Source organism: Muscardinus avellanarius, assembly GCF_963383645.1.
Source record: "Muscardinus avellanarius genome assembly, chromosome: 1".
NCBI lineage: Eukaryota > Metazoa > Chordata > Mammalia > Rodentia > Gliridae > Muscardinus > Muscardinus avellanarius.
In genome coordinates this window covers 83,226,001-83,248,486 of record NC_137786.1, presented here as the reverse complement: position 1 = coordinate 83,248,486, position 22,486 = coordinate 83,226,001, and the positions used below count along the sequence as shown (strand labels likewise).

Genomic DNA, 22,486 nt, shown 5'->3' with positions numbered 1-22,486 from the left:
AGCCTACAACAAAGATAAGTGAGCCTGAGAGGAGGGCCCCCTGAGGGGTCTTTAGATTCTGGGAAATGTCTGATTGGCAGATGTTAAAAGGGATTCTTTGGTAATCCAGTGCATCACTGAGCTGCACAAATTCAGTCCAGGACTGCAGGAATTCAGGCATGAGGACACTGTGTGCAGGAGGCGCGCAAAGGCAGACCCGAGATGGACAGAACCTTGGAATCTCTGAGACACATCATTGCCCAAGTCTTGCCTCACAGAGACCCGGCTCTGGTCTTCAAAGACTGTAAGTATGGAAGGGGGGAAAAGTTTTTTGACTTTTTAGAAAATACTCCTAAACGTCTAGTCACATCCTATTTAAGTGTGAGTTCTTTTAAATCTCTGCAGCCGTGTGCTGTGGTCTAAGCGATATTTAACTAGTTCCTGACTTCAGTCAGAAAAATGATTTCATTTTAGTAAACTACAGGCATGGAGCGCTGGGGCATTAAGCAGTGATACATTTGCTGTCTAAGGTCCCTTCTTCTAAACTCTAAAAGCCTGCAAGTCTTAATGAACTTTTCCAGATGCGTTTTAAAGAAAGCATGGCTGACTGGAACTCAGATTAAATATTAAAAATAACTTGAAAGTGATAATAAAATATAGCTACATCTGTTCGCCTGTTTAATCCTCCACAACATAGATTCGTTCTTTGAAATCGAGTATTTTATTTATCTGAAATTTTTGGTTGCAAACAAAATTCAATAATAAATTACTACTGAGCTCTTAAAATTTTGATAACCAACTGTAACACTTCATTTAAAAAGCCAATAGAATGAGACACCTCCTAACCTCAGTGACAATCCTATCCCCCCATTCCTTCTTTGAGTTGGCAAAGTTATTTTAAAATCTTTTTTAAAATGGCTATGAAAAATAATTCAATCAAGCTTTCCAATTCGAGCAATACTATTAAACCATTTGTCACATAACTTCGTTTCTGGAACCAATTTGAAATCCTGCTGCTGCAAAGCAGACTATCTTCACGTATCTTATCTACAGTGGGTTTCATATTACAAAGGGCTTCTGAAATAGAACTTTGCTTTGGAACTGCCCAAAAGGTAAAATGCATATGGATTTTTTTTTTTTAACTTCAATAGGTTACAGCTTGCCTCCTTGTGAATCTAGTTGCCTGTTTCTCCATCAAAACATCAATGGTTTGGATTTTACTTTCTGATTACGGAATAATATCCCTTTCCAGATGTCCTTTTAGTTTATATTTCTCATATGTGTGATGAAGGAAAAGAAATGTTGGGCCATTCTATTCTATTTATTTTTCCTTTTAGAAATTAAATTGTAACCAATCTTCTCTGTAAGGCATAAAGTGAAAGCCTTTTTTCTCTCTCTTTTTCTTTTTTTTTAATATTGTCTTCAAGCATTTGTCAATAGCTATGCTAGAACTAAAAAAAAAAAAAAAAAAAATCACTCCATCCCCTAACCTAGCCTGGAATCTATTCAGACTTGGTATGTTTCTTTAAGTGAAAAGAGAAGGAAAGAATGTCTCTCTCCTACAATAGCCCTAAATTCCTACTGAAGGATTAAAGGGCTTTGGAGCTGCCCAAAGCTTTGGGTAAATTATATAGGACCAGGGGACTTACACTGAGGGTTTGAAGAGTGGAGGCAGTAAAAAGAAATAGAAGAAAGAGTTTTCACTGAGCTACTGTAAATTTAAGAAGTTTAATTAGAGATTGTATTGTCCACTCTCTAAGCCAAACTAAATTCCAGCCACTGCTTACAGTTTAGATTTTTTTAAAAAGGGGTAATAATAGAATAATAGAGGACACATTAAGTTCTATCACCCAGGCCTTTGCAGGAAGTTTTGTTTTGTTTTTCTTTCTAGGAAAAACAAAAAAGTGTCCAATTGTATATATTTCCTGCTTTAGCCTAGACCCTGAATTTGATCAAATAGCATTGTCCATTCATTTAGAAGAAAATGTCAGTATGTAACTGCTCGCCTGGCTTGATGGGTGGGAATATTAAATGGTGATCCTCCCTGTTCTAATTTTTTTCTAATATGAAAAATGGCTAAATACAAACAAGTCAAATTTCTGTACCAGGGATTCTCCTAACATTACAACATCCAACTAAGCACCAGCCTCTTAGTCAGTGGGCTCCGCCCACGTGCTTTCCGGGGCTGAAGATCTAGTCTGTGGGAGACTAAGCAGTGCCTTGATCGCCCCAGGTGCTGCACTTGCCCGGGTTGGCAGTGGGCCTCTTCTCTTTGGCACACCTCTAAGTTGCTGCCACCAGCCTTGAATGGCAGGTTCTGAGAAGCCCGGTCTCCGCCCACTTACTCCTGGCTCCTCCCCCTAGGCCTCCGGCCAGTCACTTTCACCAGCAGGAAGGACTGAGCACCAGAGCACATCACTGCCAATTAGGAAACCTTGCTTTCCTGCAAGATGAGAAGCTGATCCAAGAATTCTTAAAACCCAGCTCCAGTTAAACAAAGGAGCATTAAGAAAAAAATACACACACACACACACACACACACACACACACACACACACACGCACACACACACACACACCAGGCTCCTTCTAAATCTCTTTTCTGGGAATGCAAAGGCAATGTTTTATCTCTTCAACATTTGGACACACATTATGCAGGGAGTGGTCGTTCTATTCATCCCTTGCCCCTCAATTGGCTTTTTTTTTTTTCAGGGCTTTTGATTTAGTTAAAAAAAAAAATTAATAACTAGTCAGAAAAAAAAAACACCCATAGTATTTTCTGGTCTGAGACAGATGCCCATAGAAACAGTTACATTCATTTAAAGAAATAAACTTCAAGAAAGCCCTTCAAACGGCATTTTACAATATGTTAAATCTGTCATTTTATTTCAGACAAGGTGTTCATCTGGCAAGAGTTAGGATTTGTTCTTTTTCTTCTGAAAGGAAATGAATTCCATAACACTTTTCCCTAATTCCCTATTTCACATTTCTAATTTTAAAAAATAGTGGAAATAGGTTTCAAATAAAGCGGGCACTCAGCTTGAAGTTTGCTTATCTAGACTGACACTGGACAGTTCTCCACTGCATAGATATCTCTACTTTGTAACAAGTAGCACTGGATATTTCCAAAATGCCAGACAGAATCTCTTTGCAGAGAAATTCTGGCATATCTCCATGTAGCCTTCTATTCTCATCTTTGTACAATACCCAGTTTCTGTTCAAGTGTCATGTATCACAGCTTTTTGTGCTGCAATTAAAATACCTGACAAACGCAACATAGTTGAAGAAAGGTTGGGTTGGGGCTCAGGGTTTCAGAGATCAACCAGCTTCAAGGCAGGAACCTTGGTAGTGCTTCAGGGCATGGCTCTGTGGAAAAACTACGCTCACCTCCTGGTAGCCAGGGAGAAAAGGGAGCAAGAGGAGGAGTGAGGGACCGATGTAGTCCCCCAAGTCAATGCCCCCATTGCCCACATCCTCCAGCTATGCCCTGCCTCTGAACCTGGCTGCATCGCAATCCTCCTGTCTCAGTCTCCCAAGTACTGGGATTGCAAGTGTGTACCATCATGCCTAGCTGGGGACATTGTAAATCCAAAATATAACAACAGCTCAAAGTGAGCTATCATAAAAGCAGCTCTTATCATGCTTTTGAGGGAGTGTGTGGCTTTGTTGCTGGCTACCTTTTGATGGTTTTCTCAAAATAAATCAAATGAGCTGGATGCTGTTGTGCACACCTGTAATCCCAGTATTTGGGAGGCTGAGACAGGAGGATCACAACTTTTTGAAGCCAACCTCAGCAACTTAGTGAGACCCTCAGCAACCTAGCAAGACTCTGTATCAAAACAAATAAAATAACCCTGGGTGTGCAGCTCATAAGTAGAATGCCTCCAGGTCCGACATCCTGAAAACAAACAAATCAATAAAGCGCATGATTCGGGATTCTGCACTTTCACATTCTGAGTGTTAAGTCTTCTTAACCATATGCTTCTCTGCCATCTTTGAGCTCTTCCTCCATCCATTTAACAGCAACACTGAATGCCAGATCATCATCACAGGTCAGGTACGATGCTAGATGTGTATATTTCTCATGGCACGCCCTTAATGGAGGTACTGTTGTTGTTATAGGTGATGCAGGCTTGTGGAAATCACAGTAATGTGCCAAGATCACACAGCCAGGTACGGAGGCAGGATTCACATTCTGTTTTCCATCTCCTCACCTTCAGTCACTAAAAGACCTTTCCTCGCAGAGGTGTAGGTCACCATCTCATGAGTGTTGCAATGGCAGCATCTGTTAGGAAAACAGGAGGGGGGAGAAATGGACTTGTCTGGAATCGTGGAAGGAGCCTGTTAAGTAGTCACATCCTAGAAGAGGGTAAAAGGGATGTGGAGAGGGGCAGGGCACTTTTGTGGAGCTGGCGAACTTGTCAAAGGCAATGTAAGAAACAGGCTCTGGGGGATCTGAGATAGCCCAGGAGGCAGATGTGATCCTGGGAACAGAGGCCATCAGGAGCCTTTGATGTTAACATGATCCTAGAGGACCTCCAGAAGTTTACAGCCTATGGTACCTTGGGAGAAGTTTATATTGACATCTGTTGCAAGTACCCTTCCTGATGCCTAAGTTAGGGGAAACTGAAGCTTTTTCTCAGCAAGAAATCATTTGCCACCGCAGGCAAGACATGGTTTGTGACTATCAAACACGCCTATAGAGAGAAACTACTTTCACTGACTAGAAGCCCAAATCAAGACATTCTTTCTCAAAAAGAGTGTCTAAAAGCTATCTTAGCCAGGAACTATAATCCCAGTACCTGGGAAGTTGAGACAGGAGAATCACAAGTCCAAAGCCAGTGTGCAGTAACTTACTGAGACCCTTTTTCCAAATAAGTAAATAAAAGGCTGGGGCTGTCACTCAAAGGGAGAACCTCCTTACGTCCAGCCTCCAGCACCCCCAACACACACACACACACACACACACACACACACACACACACACACACAGCTTTCTTAGTTGTCACTGCAGCCACAAGAATGAGCTGGTTTCTAGCATTAACTTAATAAAGTGACATGTTAAATTACACTAATATTTTCCCCAAATTTTATAATAAAAAAGTAAAATGGAACTTCTACTTTCTACTAAATATTGTTCACTTGCAAGTGAATTTATCACATATTTGAGGTATATTAACTCTTTTATTTAAGGAAAAATTTTTCTGCATGAATGGTTTTATTTATATCAGCTAGGTGAACACTTTACTTCAAAGAGTATATATTTTACCCTTTGGAAAAATTGGACCAGACTCTAGGGCTATTAAAAACATCTTTGTCATCATGAGTCTGGGGATATGCAGCACAGGGGAACAGAAGTCCCCAAGAGTCGAGTGTTTTTTTCATTCCATGCTTTTAGTGCAGTTACTTGAAATCTATAAATTTGATGGTACATTTATAGTTTTCACATTTTACCAAAAGGCATGGAGTAGGATGAAAGCTATGAAGGTCCTTGTTCTTACTGTATCGCACTGTGTCCTCCCATATAAATTGTGCCTGAAAGAATTAAAGAACAAACAAGAACTCCACTGTCTGCTACCTCGTTTTAGAATAATGAATGGATCTTAATTACAATAATTGAAACTCTGATTATTTGAGCATCAAAGAGAATGTCTGCTTTATAGAAGCCTATTCAAATGCTAATTTTACTTATTACAAGATTTGGCTATTTTTATTTGAATTTATACTAAAAGAAAATGTAGATTTCAGTTCAGCTATAAGGGGCATAGGAGCTGTTGTCTTCTTTTTTCAGTAGACATTCACTTGACAGAGCTTAAATATTGAAAGTCTCAGCCTCAGAGGAAATTCTTTCATAATGAAAAAACAAGGTGACTTCTTACTCACTTAAAGGCCCTATCTGTCTTGATATTTTTATTCCTTATATATAAATAAAATTTAACAGATCAAAATAAAATATGAGAGATACCCATCCTTTGACATCAAATTGTGGCTTTTTCATGGACTTCTCTCATCTCACCGAAGTTATTTTTTCTTAACAGTTAAAATTTGTTAGCCTGAACTCAATTTTAACAACTTCTGAAACTCATGTGTTAAGTTACAGCCCATAATAGGATACAGCTGCCCAAGGGTGATTTTCTAAGTTATGATCTTTCTGTTTAAATGATACGGTCTTACTGATTATGTGCTACAGATTGATTTAAGAAATGTAAGACAACTTTAGAAGCCTTTCATAAAAGAATCTTCTTTATTTAATGCATTTCATATTGAAGTTTTAACCCCAGAGGCTCTTGTTTTTTCCCTCCATGTTCAAATACCCCTATAAGTTTATTGTGTAGAGAGTTTAACATTAATAAAATAGACAATGGTCTTTCTTTCTTCTTTCTTTCTTTCTTTCTTTCTTTCTTTCTTTCTTTCTTTCTTTCTTTCTTTCTTTCTTCCTCTCTCTCTTTCTCTTTCTTTCTTCTTTCTCCTGATGTGATGATGATCAGTTGATCCCAATTTTTTTTTTTTTTTGGTGGTAATGAGGTTACTGGAAACCCTTCTACCTTTGGGCTACACTTCCAGACCTATTTTTTAATATATTTTATTTGGAAACAGGGTCTCTTAAGCCAGCGCGTCTGGCTTCAAACCTGCACAATCCTCCTGTCTCCACCTCCCAAGCACGGGGATGACAAGCGTGCGCCACCACGCCCGGCAGTTGATCCCAATTTTGATCTTGTCTCATTAAGCAGCTGTGGGAACCCATCATTCAGTCACCACTCCCTGGGCACTTGTGGCCTGTCCTCTTCAGTTGACATTTCTCTCATGTGGCTCTGCACAGCCTGTTACCACTTCACCGGGGTGTTTTTGTCGACACCTAAGTTGTTCGTCCCAGGGTAGAGCTAGACCTTGCACTTTCTTAAATCCCATGGTGCTGCCCACAGAGTTGAACATCTGGCAGGTGCACAGCAGATGTGTTTTGATGGCTGATCAACCAATGATTTGTTGACTTTTCTTCCTCAGAAAGAGGGGGGAAATTTTTTCCCATTGTCAGGTGTTTTCCTTTAAGATGAAATCAACTTTGCCTGGATCCTTCTAAGCCATTCATCCACTGACACTTGTCACAGGTTAACTGCATGCAAAAATAAGGTGACATCCAAATAGACAGTGGGGAGCCGAGCAAGAAGGGCCCTCAAGGTAAAACACAGCCACCTCAGGCAATACTGCTGCAGAGCTGCTATCTGGTCATCCCAGAACTGCCCCCAAATCACCTCATACACCACACTGCAGAGGCCCAACACTCTGTCCTTACATTCACCCCCAGGATCTACTACCAGCTGCAGGCCACAAGGGCCATGTGCCATGCTCTTTAGGGCCAAATTCTATCTGAGCCTTGTCCATACACTCTAGTCAGATGGCTTTGGCAGACATCAAAGACTATTTTAAAAATTACTACTTCCACAAAAGAAAGATATATATACACGTAAAGCCATATTTACAAAGATTTGACCATTTAAACAAATCGATCAGCCAAGCAACTGGTGTGACTTACATTTTGGTTTTCAGTGGTGCTACACAATCTCTTTTAAATACAGTGCAATGTCAATGCTTGATGAACATGGAAAGATGCATACTTCCTGATTGGTTAAATAGGTTACATCGGGTTTTTATTTAATGCAGATTTGAGATTGGATGACATCATCTGACCCTGGTGCACGTATAAACCCACATGTGAACTCAGCCATGCTGCTGCTGCTGTTTAAGTATGGTATACTTGTGATATTTTTATCTTAATTCATCTGTGTGATTCCCTCCTGCTCCTTTGTATTCTTTCTCCTCTCCCTCTGTGCTTGCAAATAAACAGAAAATAAATGGTATGTAAATCCCCCCCCTACACAAAAGGATTTGCAGTTCAGCAGTGTTCAATTCTAAAGGTGAAAACTAAACAGAAAAGGAATGAATGTCCTTTTTGCATATTTTGTACAGTCTCCCAAGAGACTGACTTAGTAAAACAACCCAAAAGGATCACAGTTCCATCAGGAAAATGCTTGGGGTAGGAGGTAGAGGTAAAAGAAGAAAAGCAAAAGCAAACAAAAGAACAGCCAGCCTTTCAGCTGCTGAAGGAGCTAAGGCTGGCTGGGATGCACAGCTGCAGAAGAGCCCCTCTGCAGGAATAAAGCAGGACTCCAAGCTGCCTGTGCCCCACTGTGCCCCTGCAGCTACCCTTGAAAGAATGTCCTTGCAGAAGAAAAAGGGGACCAGGATTCCTGCACGGTGCACAACCACACACTCAAGCTGTGTCCGCAAGATTCCACTGGCCTGGGTCAAAGCAAAGGCCAAGCAAAGATGTCACAAGAAGCTAGGCAGTGCCCTGGGGTTCAGCCATGGGGTTCAGCCAAGCCCAGCGCAGGACCCTCAGCACCCTGTTTACCAGCTCATTTAGCATCAATTACAAATCAGCACTGCATCTTGAGTTTAGCCCCTAAATTATTTGTGGGTCTTCTTCCTATTTTTCCTCAGCAAAATTAGTATATCACATTGGCAAGCATGCGTTGTACATGACTGAATTGCTAGAATTGAAAATACCAATTAACTTTGTTTTAAAATATCACCCTGTGAAGGATAATTTAATTAAGGGTTATATTAAAATATTACATAACATAAATCCATCTGTTTAGAGGCAGGGAATCAATTTGAAAATATGTTAGTCATGTTGAAAGTCTCTTAATGATTTATCCTTAAATGGCAGCCTTTCTAATTTATCTCTAATGGTTTTTGGCACTGGAAATTTTACCCAGCTAGAATTTTTTCCTCAGGTAAGGCTTAAAGAAACTGATCTTAGTCTGACATGGCGTTGCACATCTGTAATCATAGTACTTAGGAGGCTGAGACAGGAAAATCACAGGTTGAATGCCAGACTCAGCAACTTAGTGAGATTCATCAGCAACTTAGTGAGACCCTGTTTCAAAAAAAAAAAAAAATACAGATGGAGGTATAGTTTGAAGGCAGAATGTTCTGGGTTCGGTCCTTCCTCCCAAAATAAAGGAAAAAAATAAATTGGTCCTTTTTGAGGGGGGTAGATTTGTAACTGACTCTAAGGTTGTTTTTTTTGCAGACAAATGACTATCTTCTATGCAGACTTACATTAGGTAATTAAACTGGGTAATAAACTATATCGTTTCTACTTTCCTAAGGTATACTGTACTAGTATTGGGAATGGTATCTTAGTGAGACCCTGTTTCAAAATAAAAAATAAAATAGAAGTGAAGCTCAGAGGCAGAATGTACCTGGGTTTAATCCTCTGTACCAAATAATAATAATAAGAAGAAGAAGAATAAAGTAGAAGCTAAGTCCCCTACTCTGTTCCTTGTCAAATCATACCTCTTTCCTATTGACACCCTGTCCTAGTCCCCTCTAGGAGAATGAAAAATGGCTTCCCACTGTCCTTTGAAGTTCCTTAACTGGCCTACAAACTGAATTAACATAAGACAGAGCAACAGGTAAACGTCATATTTATTTACATATGGATTTGAAAGGGGTTCCCAACAAAATAGGAGACTCAAAGAAGAATCAGATAACTGAAACTAGAAGAAAGAAATGTGTGTGAATAAAGGTTGTTTTAGGCAGATAAAAAGTTTCTCTGGGCTGGGGCATGGTGGTAAACACCTGTAATCCCAGTACTTGGGAGGCTGAGACAGGAGAATTGCAGATTTGAAACCAACCTCAGCCACTTAGTGAGACTTAGGAAGATTTGAGAAAGCTCTGATTATTAATAGATATATTTCAAATATAATTGTGTCAAAATGGCGGCAGACCAGGGGAAAGAAAGGACTTGGTTTTTGCTGAAAGAAGCAGGGAATTTCAATGTAAATTAGCCTAGCTAAAGATAATTAGCAAGTCAGTAGGACAGGGGAGCTAGGGCTTCCTCTTTCTAAAGACAGATCTACATGATGATCTAGGGAGGATGAGCAGGGGGTTGACCTTCACCCTTCATGAAAGGAGACACCTTGCCACACCTTGCTGGGGAAGATACCTTACAGAGACTTTACTAGTCAGAAGTACGTGAACAAGATGTAGGTCATGCGTATAAAAAAAGCTGGGTCCACGTGTGGTCCCTTTGGTGTATTCGCTCAAGTTGCCCCCCCCATGCCATTTCTGAATGGCATGGGGCTTTAACTGTCTTCTGTATTTCTACCTTTTTAATAAACTTCTTTAAATCTCCAGCAAGAGTCCAAGCTAACATGTTTTTACCCTTGGCTCAGGACAAGAACCTGCGGTTTTTCTGTTTTGGGTTTTTTTGGGTTTTGTTGTGGTTTGAGGGAAATTGTGGCCGGAACCCTAACAGGGGTCCTCGAGGACAGTTCCCCCAAACCATATTCTCCCAATCTGTAACATATACACAGTCATTAAGTATTATTTTAAAATAAAAGTTAACTCCTTGCTGTTGTTTTTCTAAGATAAAGTTTATTTCCTTTAGCATCTGTTTGAAAGTGAAAAATAAGAAAAAAATTTGTGTTTCCAGATCTCGAGACACATAACACTTCATCCATTTATTTTCTGGCTATTATGGAACTTTGACTTTACCAGTGAATGTTGTTGGGAAAAATTTCTCTTTTCAGTCTCTGAACTCTTCCTAGATTTTGGAAATAAATAGCATAATGTGTTCAATTAGAGAATTTTCAGACTTGTAGACTATTTTTAGAATATTTAATGATATGGTTTCCAATTCTGTAACAGTTTGTTTCAAAGATGCAATACACAAACATATAATCATGGTTTTCCTTTCTTCTTTCACCGTCTACAATCACAAATAATAGCTAACACTCGAGAACCATGTGTGAGCCCTATTCTGAGCACTTTCCATTTTAAGCCTTACAGCAACTCTGTGATATAGATTCTGTATTTTGTCAATGAGGAACTGAGGCCCAGGGCAGTGAGGTATCTTGCAGCGGCATAGACAGACCCAGTCAGTCTGACTCCAGAGAATAGGCTTTTAACTGCTCAAAATCCTATCTGCCTGTAGATAAAAGATGGAGAAGTAAGACACAGTACACATTTTATTGTGCCTGAAAGAGTGCCTTCTATAACATACTCTGAAATCCATGGGGTATTTAAATTCATTACATCTCATAGTTTCCATAGGAAAACATAGATCATATGTCCCTGTTGTTATCTCCATCATATCCAATCTGTGAAATTGAAAATACAGTATATGACGAGCTCTGAATCTTTAGGATAAAAGTCATCTGAGTGTTCAGTTATTGATGTCCTTTCCTGAAGATAATTCTGACTCTCCCCAGGCTATAGAAGAAGCACTCTGTACTTTATTTACTTATTTTTGCTGTGCTGGGGATTGAACCCAGAGCATCACACACACAGGCGAGTGCTAGACCACTTAGCCACATCCCAGCCCTGCTGTTATTTTGTTTGCTTTATCTTCTACCCAGTTCTCGTGGATTTTTCTGCCCAGATTCTTCTCTTTTTTTATTTATTTTTTATTGGTGCACTGTATTCATACATTATAGTGGGATTAAAAAAAAAAAAAACTTTTGTAGACATACATGCACACATCGCCCAGTTAGCCCCTACCCGATCCCTACCCTGTTCCCTCCCCATCCCTCCTTCCCATGCTTGGCTTAGTGGTTAACATCTTAGTATTATAGCAATTTATCCAAAATTAACAATGATAATCTCACATAACAGTTTCATTTGTCTGATACCAAGCTTTTGATGACTTAAAGTTTGCCGGGCGTGGTGGCGCACGCTTGTAATACTCGTGCTTGGGAGGCAGAGACAGGAGGATCGCGCAGGTTCGAAGCCAGCCGCGCTGGTGTAAGAGACCCTGTTTTCAAAAATAAAAATAGGTCTGGAAGTGTAGCCTGGAGGAAGAAGGGCTTCCAGGAACCCCAGTACCACCAAAAAAAAAAAAAAAAAGATAACATTTCAATATTTCTGTTTGCTTTCTTTCTTACCAGAGAATATTTTTTTCTTTTTTTTTTTTTAGGTGAAACTATCATACATTTATTTATTTATTTTTCAGAAAAAATCTATCCTAATATGGAATATTGACTCTAGATACCCAAAACGATCTCGAAAAAGAACAAAGCTAGAAGATGTATATTTTCTGATTTCAAACCATATAAAGCTACAATAATTGAAACAGTGTAGTACTGTTCTAAAGGCAGATATATAAGCCATTGGAGTTAAATAAAAACCTAGAGCTAAATTCTTCCATATATTGTCAAGTTATTTTTGACAAGGATTCCACGAACATTTGGTGGAGGAAATAATAATCTTTTAACTAAATATTGTTGAAAAATAATAATTACATGAAAAAGAATAAAATTGGACCCTTACCTAACACCATATACAAATATTAACTCAAAATAGATAAAAGACCTAAATATAAATCTTAAGACTATAAACTTTTAGAAGAAAATCTGGGTCATTAAACCTCACAACACTGAAATTGGCAGTGATTTCTTGGATATGATTTCAATGACACAGGCAACAGAAGGGTATACAAACTCCTTAAAAAAAATTGTATATCCAAAGACAATATAAACAGAGTTAAAAGTTACTGATAGAAGGGATAAAATATTTCCAAATGCTATATCTGAAGGTATATTAATATTCCAGCTAGAAATCCTAAAAATTCCAGATTCTTCTTGGAGAAACATTGTGCCTTGGTATTCCCAGATTCACAAGAGCAGCTGCACATTCTCTCTGAGTATCAGGGCACCTCTTCAAGGATGGAGCTGCCACCCACTGGCAGGGAAGTGCCTTAGACAAGGGCAAAGGGCATAGGAGCCTTTGTCCCAGCTTTTGTCTCCTGGGGAAAGCTGGGGCACCAGCACAATGGAGTCATTTCCAATTATTCAAAGAAGCTAAGGCCTGGTACAGTGGTGCACACCTGTCATCTCAGGACTTGGGAGGCTGAGACAGGAAGATGGCAGGTTTGAGGCCAGCCTCAGTAACTTAGACTTTCTCGGCAGCTTAGTGAGACCCTGTTTCAAAATAAAAAATAAAATAGAAGTGAAGCTCAGAGGCAGAATGTACCTGGGTTTAATCCTCTGTACCAAATAATAATAATAATAATAATAATAATAATAATAATAATAAATAATAATAAAGTAGAAGCTAAGTCCCCTACTCTGTCCCTTGTCAAATCATACCTCTTTCCTATTGGCACCCTGTCCTAGTCCCCTCTAGGAGAATGAAAAATGGCTTCCCACTGTCCTTTGAAGTTCCTTAACTGGCCTACAGACTGAATTGACATAAGACAGAGCAACAGGCAAACGTCATATTTATTTACATATGGATTTGAAAGGGGTTCCCAACAAAATAGGAGACTCAAAGAAGAATCAGATAACTGAAACTAGAAGAAAGAAATGTGTATGAATAAAGGTTGTTTTAGGCAGATAAAAAGTTTCTCTGGGCTGGGGCATGGTGGTAAACACCTGTAATCCTTCTGGGATCAATGGATCAGTTGTCTTTGGTTGATAAGACTCCTGGGAGGGCAGTTGTGACTATTGAGTTCCTTTTGCAGGATCTTTCTTCAGATGAAGGGAGCTCAGAAAAATTGCTCCACCGTCCCCAAGTACTCCTGCTTCAGAGTGGCCGGCACACCAGCATGGCACATTTGGGGGTGGCATCTTCTGAATTCTTGCACTCCTTGCATAGTCTTTAGTGGAAGCTTACTAATTTCTCTTTGTGTGTGCGTGTGTGTATATAGAACTGGAAATTGAACCAAGAAACATTCTACCTCCGAGGACCACCTCCAGTGCTATATATATTTTTTAAGACACAATCTCACTAAGTTGCTAACATCCTCACTAAATTCTCTTTTTTCAGGCGTGCACCACCACACCTGGCTCTCTCTTACTCTGGAAATTGTGATTTCTCTTCCTCCCCTGACACATGTCTAAACTTAGTTTCTCTAAGGAGAGTGCAGCTTGAGCTCTCCTCTTGTGTAGATTTTCCCCAGCACACTCAGTCCACATTCATCCACCTACCCTTTGCATTTATTTAATTACTGTGCCACAAATGTTTCCACTTTAAATATTACCTTACCATCATTTCTGTTATGCAGTTTAGTGCTGTAATATTTTGTTCACTGATAATGTGGTAAATACATAATTTCTCCAGTCAGATTGTAAATCTCTGTGGGCAGAGATTTGTCTTGAGTTCCTGTATTGTTTCATATTACCAAGTTCAGGGTTGACACATATACTACACCAGTGTCACATTGCTGGTCAATTATGGGGTTCTGTTCTGCTGATCCCAGAAACTACTTTCATATCCTTTCCAGTGGAGCATTCCAGACAGCAAGGGAAATTGCTTAGAGTTGGCATCCAAGACAAGTGGACCCACCAGCCGCATTCGGGGATTTCCTAAGCCACAGTTATTATAAAGGTACAACCCAAGGGAGCAAGCAGCAGCCAGTTGTGTATCCACTCTGACCAGGCTTCATCCTTCTGCACCCTCTCCGCCACCTCTGCCTGGGAGACTCTTACCACCATTACACCCAGGGGCACCACTGAGACTCACACATCAAACCTCCCATTGCAGCAGCAAATCCTGAGCTCCTCAGGCATCGTAGTGAACTTTGCTTGCCTTGTACACATTCATCCAGTCACAGCACCGTTATTGAGACTAGGTAGAGTGCTGTGAGAGTCCAAGTGAATTCAATAACTACTTCTAGTTGAATAGCCCTGTGCTGGATCTAAAAAAGGCTACAGAAAAGAAGGCACCTAGGCCAGTTGTGGTGGTGCATGTTTGTAATCCCAGTACTTGGGAGGCTGAGATAGGAGGATCACGGGTTCCGGCCCAGCATCAGCTACTTAGGCCCTCCACAATTTAGTAAGACCCTGTTTTAAAATAAAGAATAAAAAATAAGACTGGGGATGTAGCTTGGAGATAGAATGGCTCTGGGTTCAATCCCCAGTTCTGCCAAAAAAGAAAAAAGAAGAGAAAAGAAGGAACCAGTACATTAAGTAGCAGAAAACTGTACTCTATTAGGTGAATGGTTACCACAAGGCATCTCAGTCCTCTGGCCAGAAAGAAGTCCAGCCAAGTCTAACTTGATAAATTTAGCCAGGAGCACCATCTCTATTTTATTAGCATGGTTTATAGACGATTAAGTGCTAAAACAGAGGGCCACTTAATGGAATAAGAGCTCTCTGAAAAGGAGAGGCTATGGGCTGAAATCAAGAGAAAAGCTTGATGGAGGAGCAGTGCTCCCTTCCAAGTGTGGGAGTAAAGCAAATGGAAGGAAGAAAAGGGAGGGACAGAAATCGCATTCAAGGTAGGAGGGAGAACTTGGACCGAGACATAGGTAACAAATACGTACCATGTGTTCGGGCAAGTGAAGAGTGTGTCCCAGCTTAAGCCAGGGAGAGATTTCTGCTGGAAACGACAATCAAAGTGGGGCAACCAAGGTGTTACCTGTTGTGGATGTCTCCATGGGTTAGCTGAGAAAGCCTCAGTGCTATCTTTAGAATAAACAAGAGAAGCTGAGCAAGAAGAAGATGAACGCCTCACCGGTGGGGCTCTAGCTCCTACTCGAAACGCAGTCAAGTTCAGATTTCCAAACACATTAGAGAAGAAAGGAGACGTACTAGTGTCTGTAGACTACACAGTGCATTGACTTATTGTTGATACATGAAATATTCAAAACTGCTGAAGGGGTTTATTACCGTGTCCAAGAAAGCAATTGGAGCTTGAGAAATTTGATCTGCAGTGTTAAGCAGAGGTAAATGGCTTTCTTTACTCTTGACATTATAAGATGGCAGAAGTCACAAAAAGGAACTGGGTTTCAGCCAGGGAAGGTGATGCACACCTGTAATCCCAGTACTTGGGAGGCTAACACAGGAGTATCTAGGTTCAAGGATATCCTCAGCAATGCAGCCAGACCCTCAACAACTTAGCAAGACCCTGTTTCCAAACAAAAAATAAAGGGCTGGGGATATACCTCAGAGGTAGAATATCCTGGTTCAATCCCCAGTAACCTTGTCTCAAACACACACACACACACACACACACACACACACACACACACACACACACACGAACTTGGCTTTATAGTATTGTTCCTAAGCCCTTCCCTACAATTCTTTCTCCTCCCATACCTGCAGTACCAGCTATTTAATATTATACTTCATAGCAATGGGGAGGCACTAGGAATTGAACCCCAGGTCATTCTACCTTGGAGCTATGCCCCCAACCTGTTTAGAATTTTTTTCTTTCTTTCTTTGAAATAAGGGATTGCCTAGTTGCTGAGGCTGGCCTTGAACCTGTGGCCCTTCTATCTCAGACTCACAAATATTGGGATTACAGGCATGTGCCACAATGCCTAGCTTCTTTATAGTCAACTGAAGAGTTACCTTAAGGAAAGTAAAATCAGAAGGTGAGCTGTATTAATCCCTGGTCCCAGAGTGCTGCTGTTGTGTGTGTCTTGACCCTGGTGATGGCAGACTGCTTTCTATACATTTTCTTCCGTCGCCAGCTAAGGACACAGTATGTCTAGTCTAGTGCCAGTTCATCAGATGACTGTTTCAACCTCCTATGTACAGGCATGAGCCACCATACCCAGCCCTGAGAATCCTTTAAAAATGAAGATGAGCTTCAGAAAGCCTGGGATGGTTCCTGAGATCCTGCAATTCTAACAAGTCTCCAAGTAATATCTATGACTTTTTTTTGCGTATGTGTAGTACTGGGAATGAACCCACGGATGTTCTACCTCTGAGCCATATTCCCAGCTTGCTTTCTCTTCTCTTCCTTTTCTTTCTTTCTTTCTTTCTTTCTTTCTTTCTTTCTTTCTTTCTTTCTTTCTCTCTCTCTCTCTCTTTCTTTTTCTGTCCTCCTCCTTCTCTTCCTCCTCCTTCTTCTTCTTCCTTCTTCTTCTCTTCTTCTTCTTCTCTTCCTTCTTTCTCTCTCTCTTTCTTTCTTCCTGTTACTGCAGATTGAATCTAGGGGCATTCTATCGCCAAGCTACACCCCCAGCCCTTTTTATTTTTTATTTTGAATCAGGGTCTTGCCAAGTTGTTGAGGCTGGCATCAAATATGCAATTCTCCTGTCTCAGCATCCCAGGAACTGGAAGTCTAGGCATGCACCACTTCAAAAAAAGTGGCTCTGATATCCATGATTTTTTTTTTAAGAAACTGCACTTTCATTAGCAAGGACTTACAGATTTTTTTCTTGTTTTTTATTTTTGAGAAGCCAATTCTGGGGGCGACTTTTGAAAAGTGAGTAGTTGTTATCTAAGAAGGCAGTAGACAGTGGAGAAAAAAGCATCCCAGGAAGATAAAAAGAGTGTCAGGCTGGCCAGTACTGTAACAAATACAGAAGTATGAGAGTATTGGAGAGTGAAATTGGGGAAAGGAGTTTAGAATGAGATATAATAGCAAAACAGAGGATCTTCCATCCCTTGCCAATGAATTATTTATAGAAACCACAAAAGAATATAAAATGCAGAGGATGTGATCAGCTATGGACTAAGAAATATTACTCTGGCAACACTGGAAGGCTAGGTGGATGGCAGGTGAGTGGGGTCAGGAGGGTGCTGCGACATACCTGGGGAGACGTGTGGCGTATGAGCCAACATGATGGTGGCATATGACAGGCGGTGACACCCATGGGGGACATCGCAGGTATGCAGTTGATAAAATCTGGGCATGCATTAGGTATGGAAAGAGGAAATCAAGCTCAAAGTTCCCACCAGATTTCTAATTTAGATGATTATGTAAGTGATGGCATCGCTTTCCAAGTAATCCAGAAGGAAGGAAAGTCATTCAGAAGGAAGAGTTTATGGAAAAGGAAATGAGTTGAGATTGGCATTGTGTTTGACACAAACAACATCCAGATGGAAGTGTCCATTAGTAATGTCAGATTAAAAGAGAACAAGAGGATGGTGTGAGAGCTGATGCACATTAAGGCCAGTGGTGTCCTGGGGATAGGCTCTGTTGTTCAAAAGAATGGTAGAAAGAGAAGCAAGAGAAAACAAAAGATTCTCATGGAAGCCAGTAGGAGGAATGGGCAGAGGAAGAGAAATCTGCAAAAGTAAGATATACTTAGAAAGTACCACAACTAGGGAGAAGAAGGGGAAGGGCCATATATTTTCTCTCATATGTGGATACTAGGGAATAATCAGGATACAAGAGAGACTTTAGATAATGAAGGAGAAACCTCTGTGGACGATGAAGGGGGTGTAGGGAGGGTGGTGGTGGGGTGGAGAATTAATGAAACACCCCCATTGATGTTATATACATATGTGAAATTACCAATGCCAATCTCATACCATGTATGGGGAAGGGGAAAGAGTGGGGAAGCAGCCAGGAAAACCCACAAAGTGCTGTGTATATGTGTGTCTCTATTACTACCTACTGCATTATAGTGTGAGGATATAATGCACCAATAATAGTATATTTGAAAAGAGAAAGGCCTAGAAATATGGGAGTTCCTAGAAGAAATTGATGACTCTGTCAGATCCAGCTAAGAGTTCAAATAAGTAATGTTTGACAATTTGAAGTTACTGATTTTTGTCAAAATAGTTTTAGTGGGATAATGCAGGGGACAGTCAGATTGTAGTGGGTTAAAAAATGAATGGAAGACAGGAAGCAGAGATAGATAGCGTAGAATATTCTCTCTCTAGCTGCCTGGCTATAATAGGAATTTTAATAACCAGTAGCCAGAAATAGTTCCAAGACCGAATGTTCAATTTCATTGATTGATTAATTTCTGTAGCCATTCATTCATAGTCATGAGGACATTAAGGCTGCTGGGAATGAGTTAGCGAGGAAGAAGCATAAAAAACTAGGTCAAGGGAGTGAGGAAGAGAACAATGCCCAGGAGGAGCAGACTGGAAGTAGACTACTGTGCCAGTCAGCATTCTTACTGCTATAATCTAAAAGATTGACTATGCTGTTTAGCAGAAGGAAGATTTATTTTCTTAGGGTTTCAGGCTCAGTCCCTGTGAGGCTGGGGACTATGTGGTCTCAGGGCCTAGCGGCAGGAGGCTGAGGGGGAGCACATGGGCTGTGCTCCTCACCTTATGGAGGCCAGATATAAGAGAAAGAGCAGGAGGAGGAACCCTACATAACCCCCAAGGCTGAACCCTCAGGGACCCACTTTCTCCAGCCATACCCTGCTGGCCTCGGCCACCACCATTGTCATGGATTTATCTGGGTGGCAGCCTAGGCTGGCCACCACGCCGATATTACAACCCTCATGACTCAGTTGATTCACCTCCAAACACCAATTTATGAGCTCTTCAGGGAGTCATTCTATATCTAACCTAATAGCTAGGAAACCATGTGAAGCTGAACATATTATTTCTGTTTCTATATTCATATTGAATATTCTACACTATGTATCTCTGCTTCCTACCTTCCATAGATGAATCCCTAGATGCAGGATGGTAATCACACACTTAGTAGCTCAAGTTTATTCTGTAGCCTGGAAGGCAGGATCACTGGCTGGTGCATCCAGAGAGCCAACTGAGTAACGAGGCTTATCCTCAGTTTGGGGTGGCTTTCTTCAAACGTGACCCTTCGTTCACATTTTCCTTGAAATAGTCCATAAACTTTCTAATGCTACCTAAAAAAGAAAAAATAAGGGAGCATGTGTTTCATACATAGACCATTCTCTGATACATCAGTCTTTGGAATTCCAAATGGCAAGCTGGCCTTCATCCCCTCTGCACTCCATTCATCTGGGATTCCAGTTGACAAGAGGAGATAGAGATAGAAAGATGGATGGTGTGTCCATGTGCTATGCTCGGCAGGGTGATGATGTCTGTGGGACTATCAAAGAAACTTTCCAGGTTTACAAAATTATAAATATGAAAACTTCTTTTTTTATTCATGCCAAAATCATACTTACTGCAAACCTTAAAGCTCTTTAATTTTGTGGGCACCAATTCTTGCATTCATTTCCTAGACAATCATGAGTCCTCTAAACTGGCTACTCCAGTTCCCAGCTGAACTTTATTCAACAATGAACTAATGGACCTCCCCGATTAGCAGAGAGTAGGCCACCAGCTGCAGCTTTAGGATTCAGTCTTCACGATATACCTCCTGAATTCCGAAGTTCAACTGCAAGCACAAATGCAAATCAGCTCGTAAATCCCTGTGTTCTCAGAAGTGGAAGGGAGAGGAGGATGGGGGTGCTGAATGCAGTTTAGAATATAGAAGTTCTATTCTGAGTTTCCTCAACTTAAAGAAAATACTATTAAAACATATTGCATCAGCATGTAGAAAATAACATACACACACATATTGGTACTGGGGATTAAACTCAAGGACATGCTACCTCTGATCTACACCCTAGCCCCCCCCCCCTTTTTTTTAGTTTAAAACAGGACCTCACTGTATTGCTGAGGTCTCTCTAAATTACTGAGAATGGCCTCAAACCTGAGATCCTCCTGTTTCAGCCTCCCAAGTACAAGGATTATAGGTGTATACCTATAAAAATAAATATTTGAGCAAGGTGTGGCTCAACTTTTTATTCATTTATAGTGTTTATTTATTTATTTATTTATTTATTATACTAGGGACTGAACCCAGAACTATTTTACTACCTCCAAGCTACACACTCAGCCCTTTTTATTTTGAAACTCATTAAATTGCTGAGGCTGGTACAAACCCGCAATCCTTCCCTCTCGTCTCCCAAGTACTGGGATTACCGGCATGCACCACTGCATCTGTCTTCAAATAATTTTAAATTAATTATAAAGCTCTGTAATGACCAATTCTCAACTTGACCCACTCAATACATGTTTTATTAATTCAAGTTTCCTTTCTGATAGTCTTACATTTCCACAATTTATCTCCCAAAACACTTTACAAATACTAAACACTGTAGTTTTTCATGTGTGCAGGCATTCAATTCCTTAGAAGTCTGCAGAACTTGCTCAAAGTATACACTTCTAAGCTAATCAGTGAGCCAAGGAGGAGGCGCAGGAGCCTAGTGTTCTAGGACATAGTTTAGAGAGGACTTGAGCCAGCCAGGCCTGATGGTGCTCGCCTATCATCCCAGTAATTGGAAGACTGAGACAGGAGGATCACAGATTTGAGGACAGCCTCGGCAACTTAGGAAGACCCTGTTTCAAAAATAGAAAAATCAAGCCGGCGTGGTAATGCACACTTGAAATACCAGCATTTGGGAAGCTGAGAAAGGAAGATCGCAGTTCGCCAATAGCCTCAGCTACTTTGAAGCCCTTTGTAACTCAGTGAGACCCTGTTTCAAAACAAAGAATACAAAATAGGGCAGGGGGTGGAGCTTGGAGGCCGAATGCCCCTGGGTTCCATCTCCAGACCCAAACACACACACACACACACCCCAAAAATAAAATAGAAAAATCAAACAAGGGTGGGGGTTGTCTGGGTGTTAGAAATCCCCTGGGCTGAGCTGGGTGTGGTGGCGCAGGCTTGTAATCCCAGCATTTGGGAGGCTGAGACTGGAGGATCACAGTTCATAGACAGCTTCAGCTACTTAGTGAGGCCCTCTGCAACTCAGTGAGACCCTGTTTCAAAATAAAGAATAAAATATTGGGCCGGGGGTGTAGCTTGGAGGTCAAATGCCTCTGGGTTCCATCCCCAGACCCGCCAAAAAAAAATAAATAAATAAAAAATAAAAATAAAGAAATCCCCTGGGCTCAATTCCCAGTACCAAATATTACTAATAATAATGATAATTATAATAAAATTAAAAGGGCTACAGGTAGAATGGCCCTGGGTTCAATTCCCAATATGAAAAAAAAGAAGCAAAGGGGGGAAAGAGAGAGAAAGAGAGAGAGAGAGAGAGAGAGAGAGAGAGAGAGAGAGAGAGAGAGAGAGAAAATAGATAAACAACCTAAAGGTTCAAATTCTGTGACTCTTCTGATTCCCAGGAAACTCCAGCATGGTGAAGCACATCTAGGAATGTAGTCAGGATAATAGCAAAGGGTACAGACACCATGTTCCATGCAAAATATTTGAAAGAACAAAAGCTATTTCAACTAGAACATGAGGAAACACAAGAGTTGTCTTGGTATACTTCCACATGCAACAAAGAGATACCATCTCAAAATGGCTTAAGGGATAAGCAGGCAAGCTAACTGCTTCCTCAAGCAAGGATCTACCGCTAGCCCTTTCGGCTAACTCAAGCAAGGATCCCTGAATCACACCAAGCTGGGGCAAGGGGCTCACACTGCCACCAGGCTTAGTCTTTCTTTCTCCAGCTCTTCTCTACTCTTCTTTGCGCTTTCTTCTCAAGCTGGCTGTCCTTGCCCAGTGGATCCACACTTGCCCCCTATCTCTAATATAACCACAGTGAAAAAGCAATCTCCCTTGAAAGTCTCAGACTCACTGCCTCTAAATGGCTTGTGTTTTAGCAAAGTCCCCAGCTCCATCCCTGGAGGCTTAGTGGTTCTTTTTGTTTGTTCTTTGTGACTCTTTGTGTGTTCTACTTACACAAGAAGATGAGCAAATGCCAGATAGGTAAGCACAGTAGATGTCTTATACCACCTTTGCATATGTGGTAGGCCTCA

The 22,486-nt window shown here is 40.8% G+C and overlaps 1 protein-coding gene across 1 annotated transcript in view; it reads left to right on the top strand.

Annotated features, from left to right (window-relative positions):
• Positions 1-201: 201 nt before the first annotated feature.
• LIX1 (limb and CNS expressed 1) overlaps positions 202-22,486 on the top strand; it is a gene marked incomplete at both ends in the record, with an annotated part of 59,791 nt that continues 37,506 nt past the window's right edge. Inside the window, one exon of the mRNA XM_080701372.1 lies at positions 202-283. Coding sequence (XP_080557498.1) covers positions 202-283 — 82 coding nt within the window. The remainder of the gene's footprint in view (positions 284-22,486) is intronic.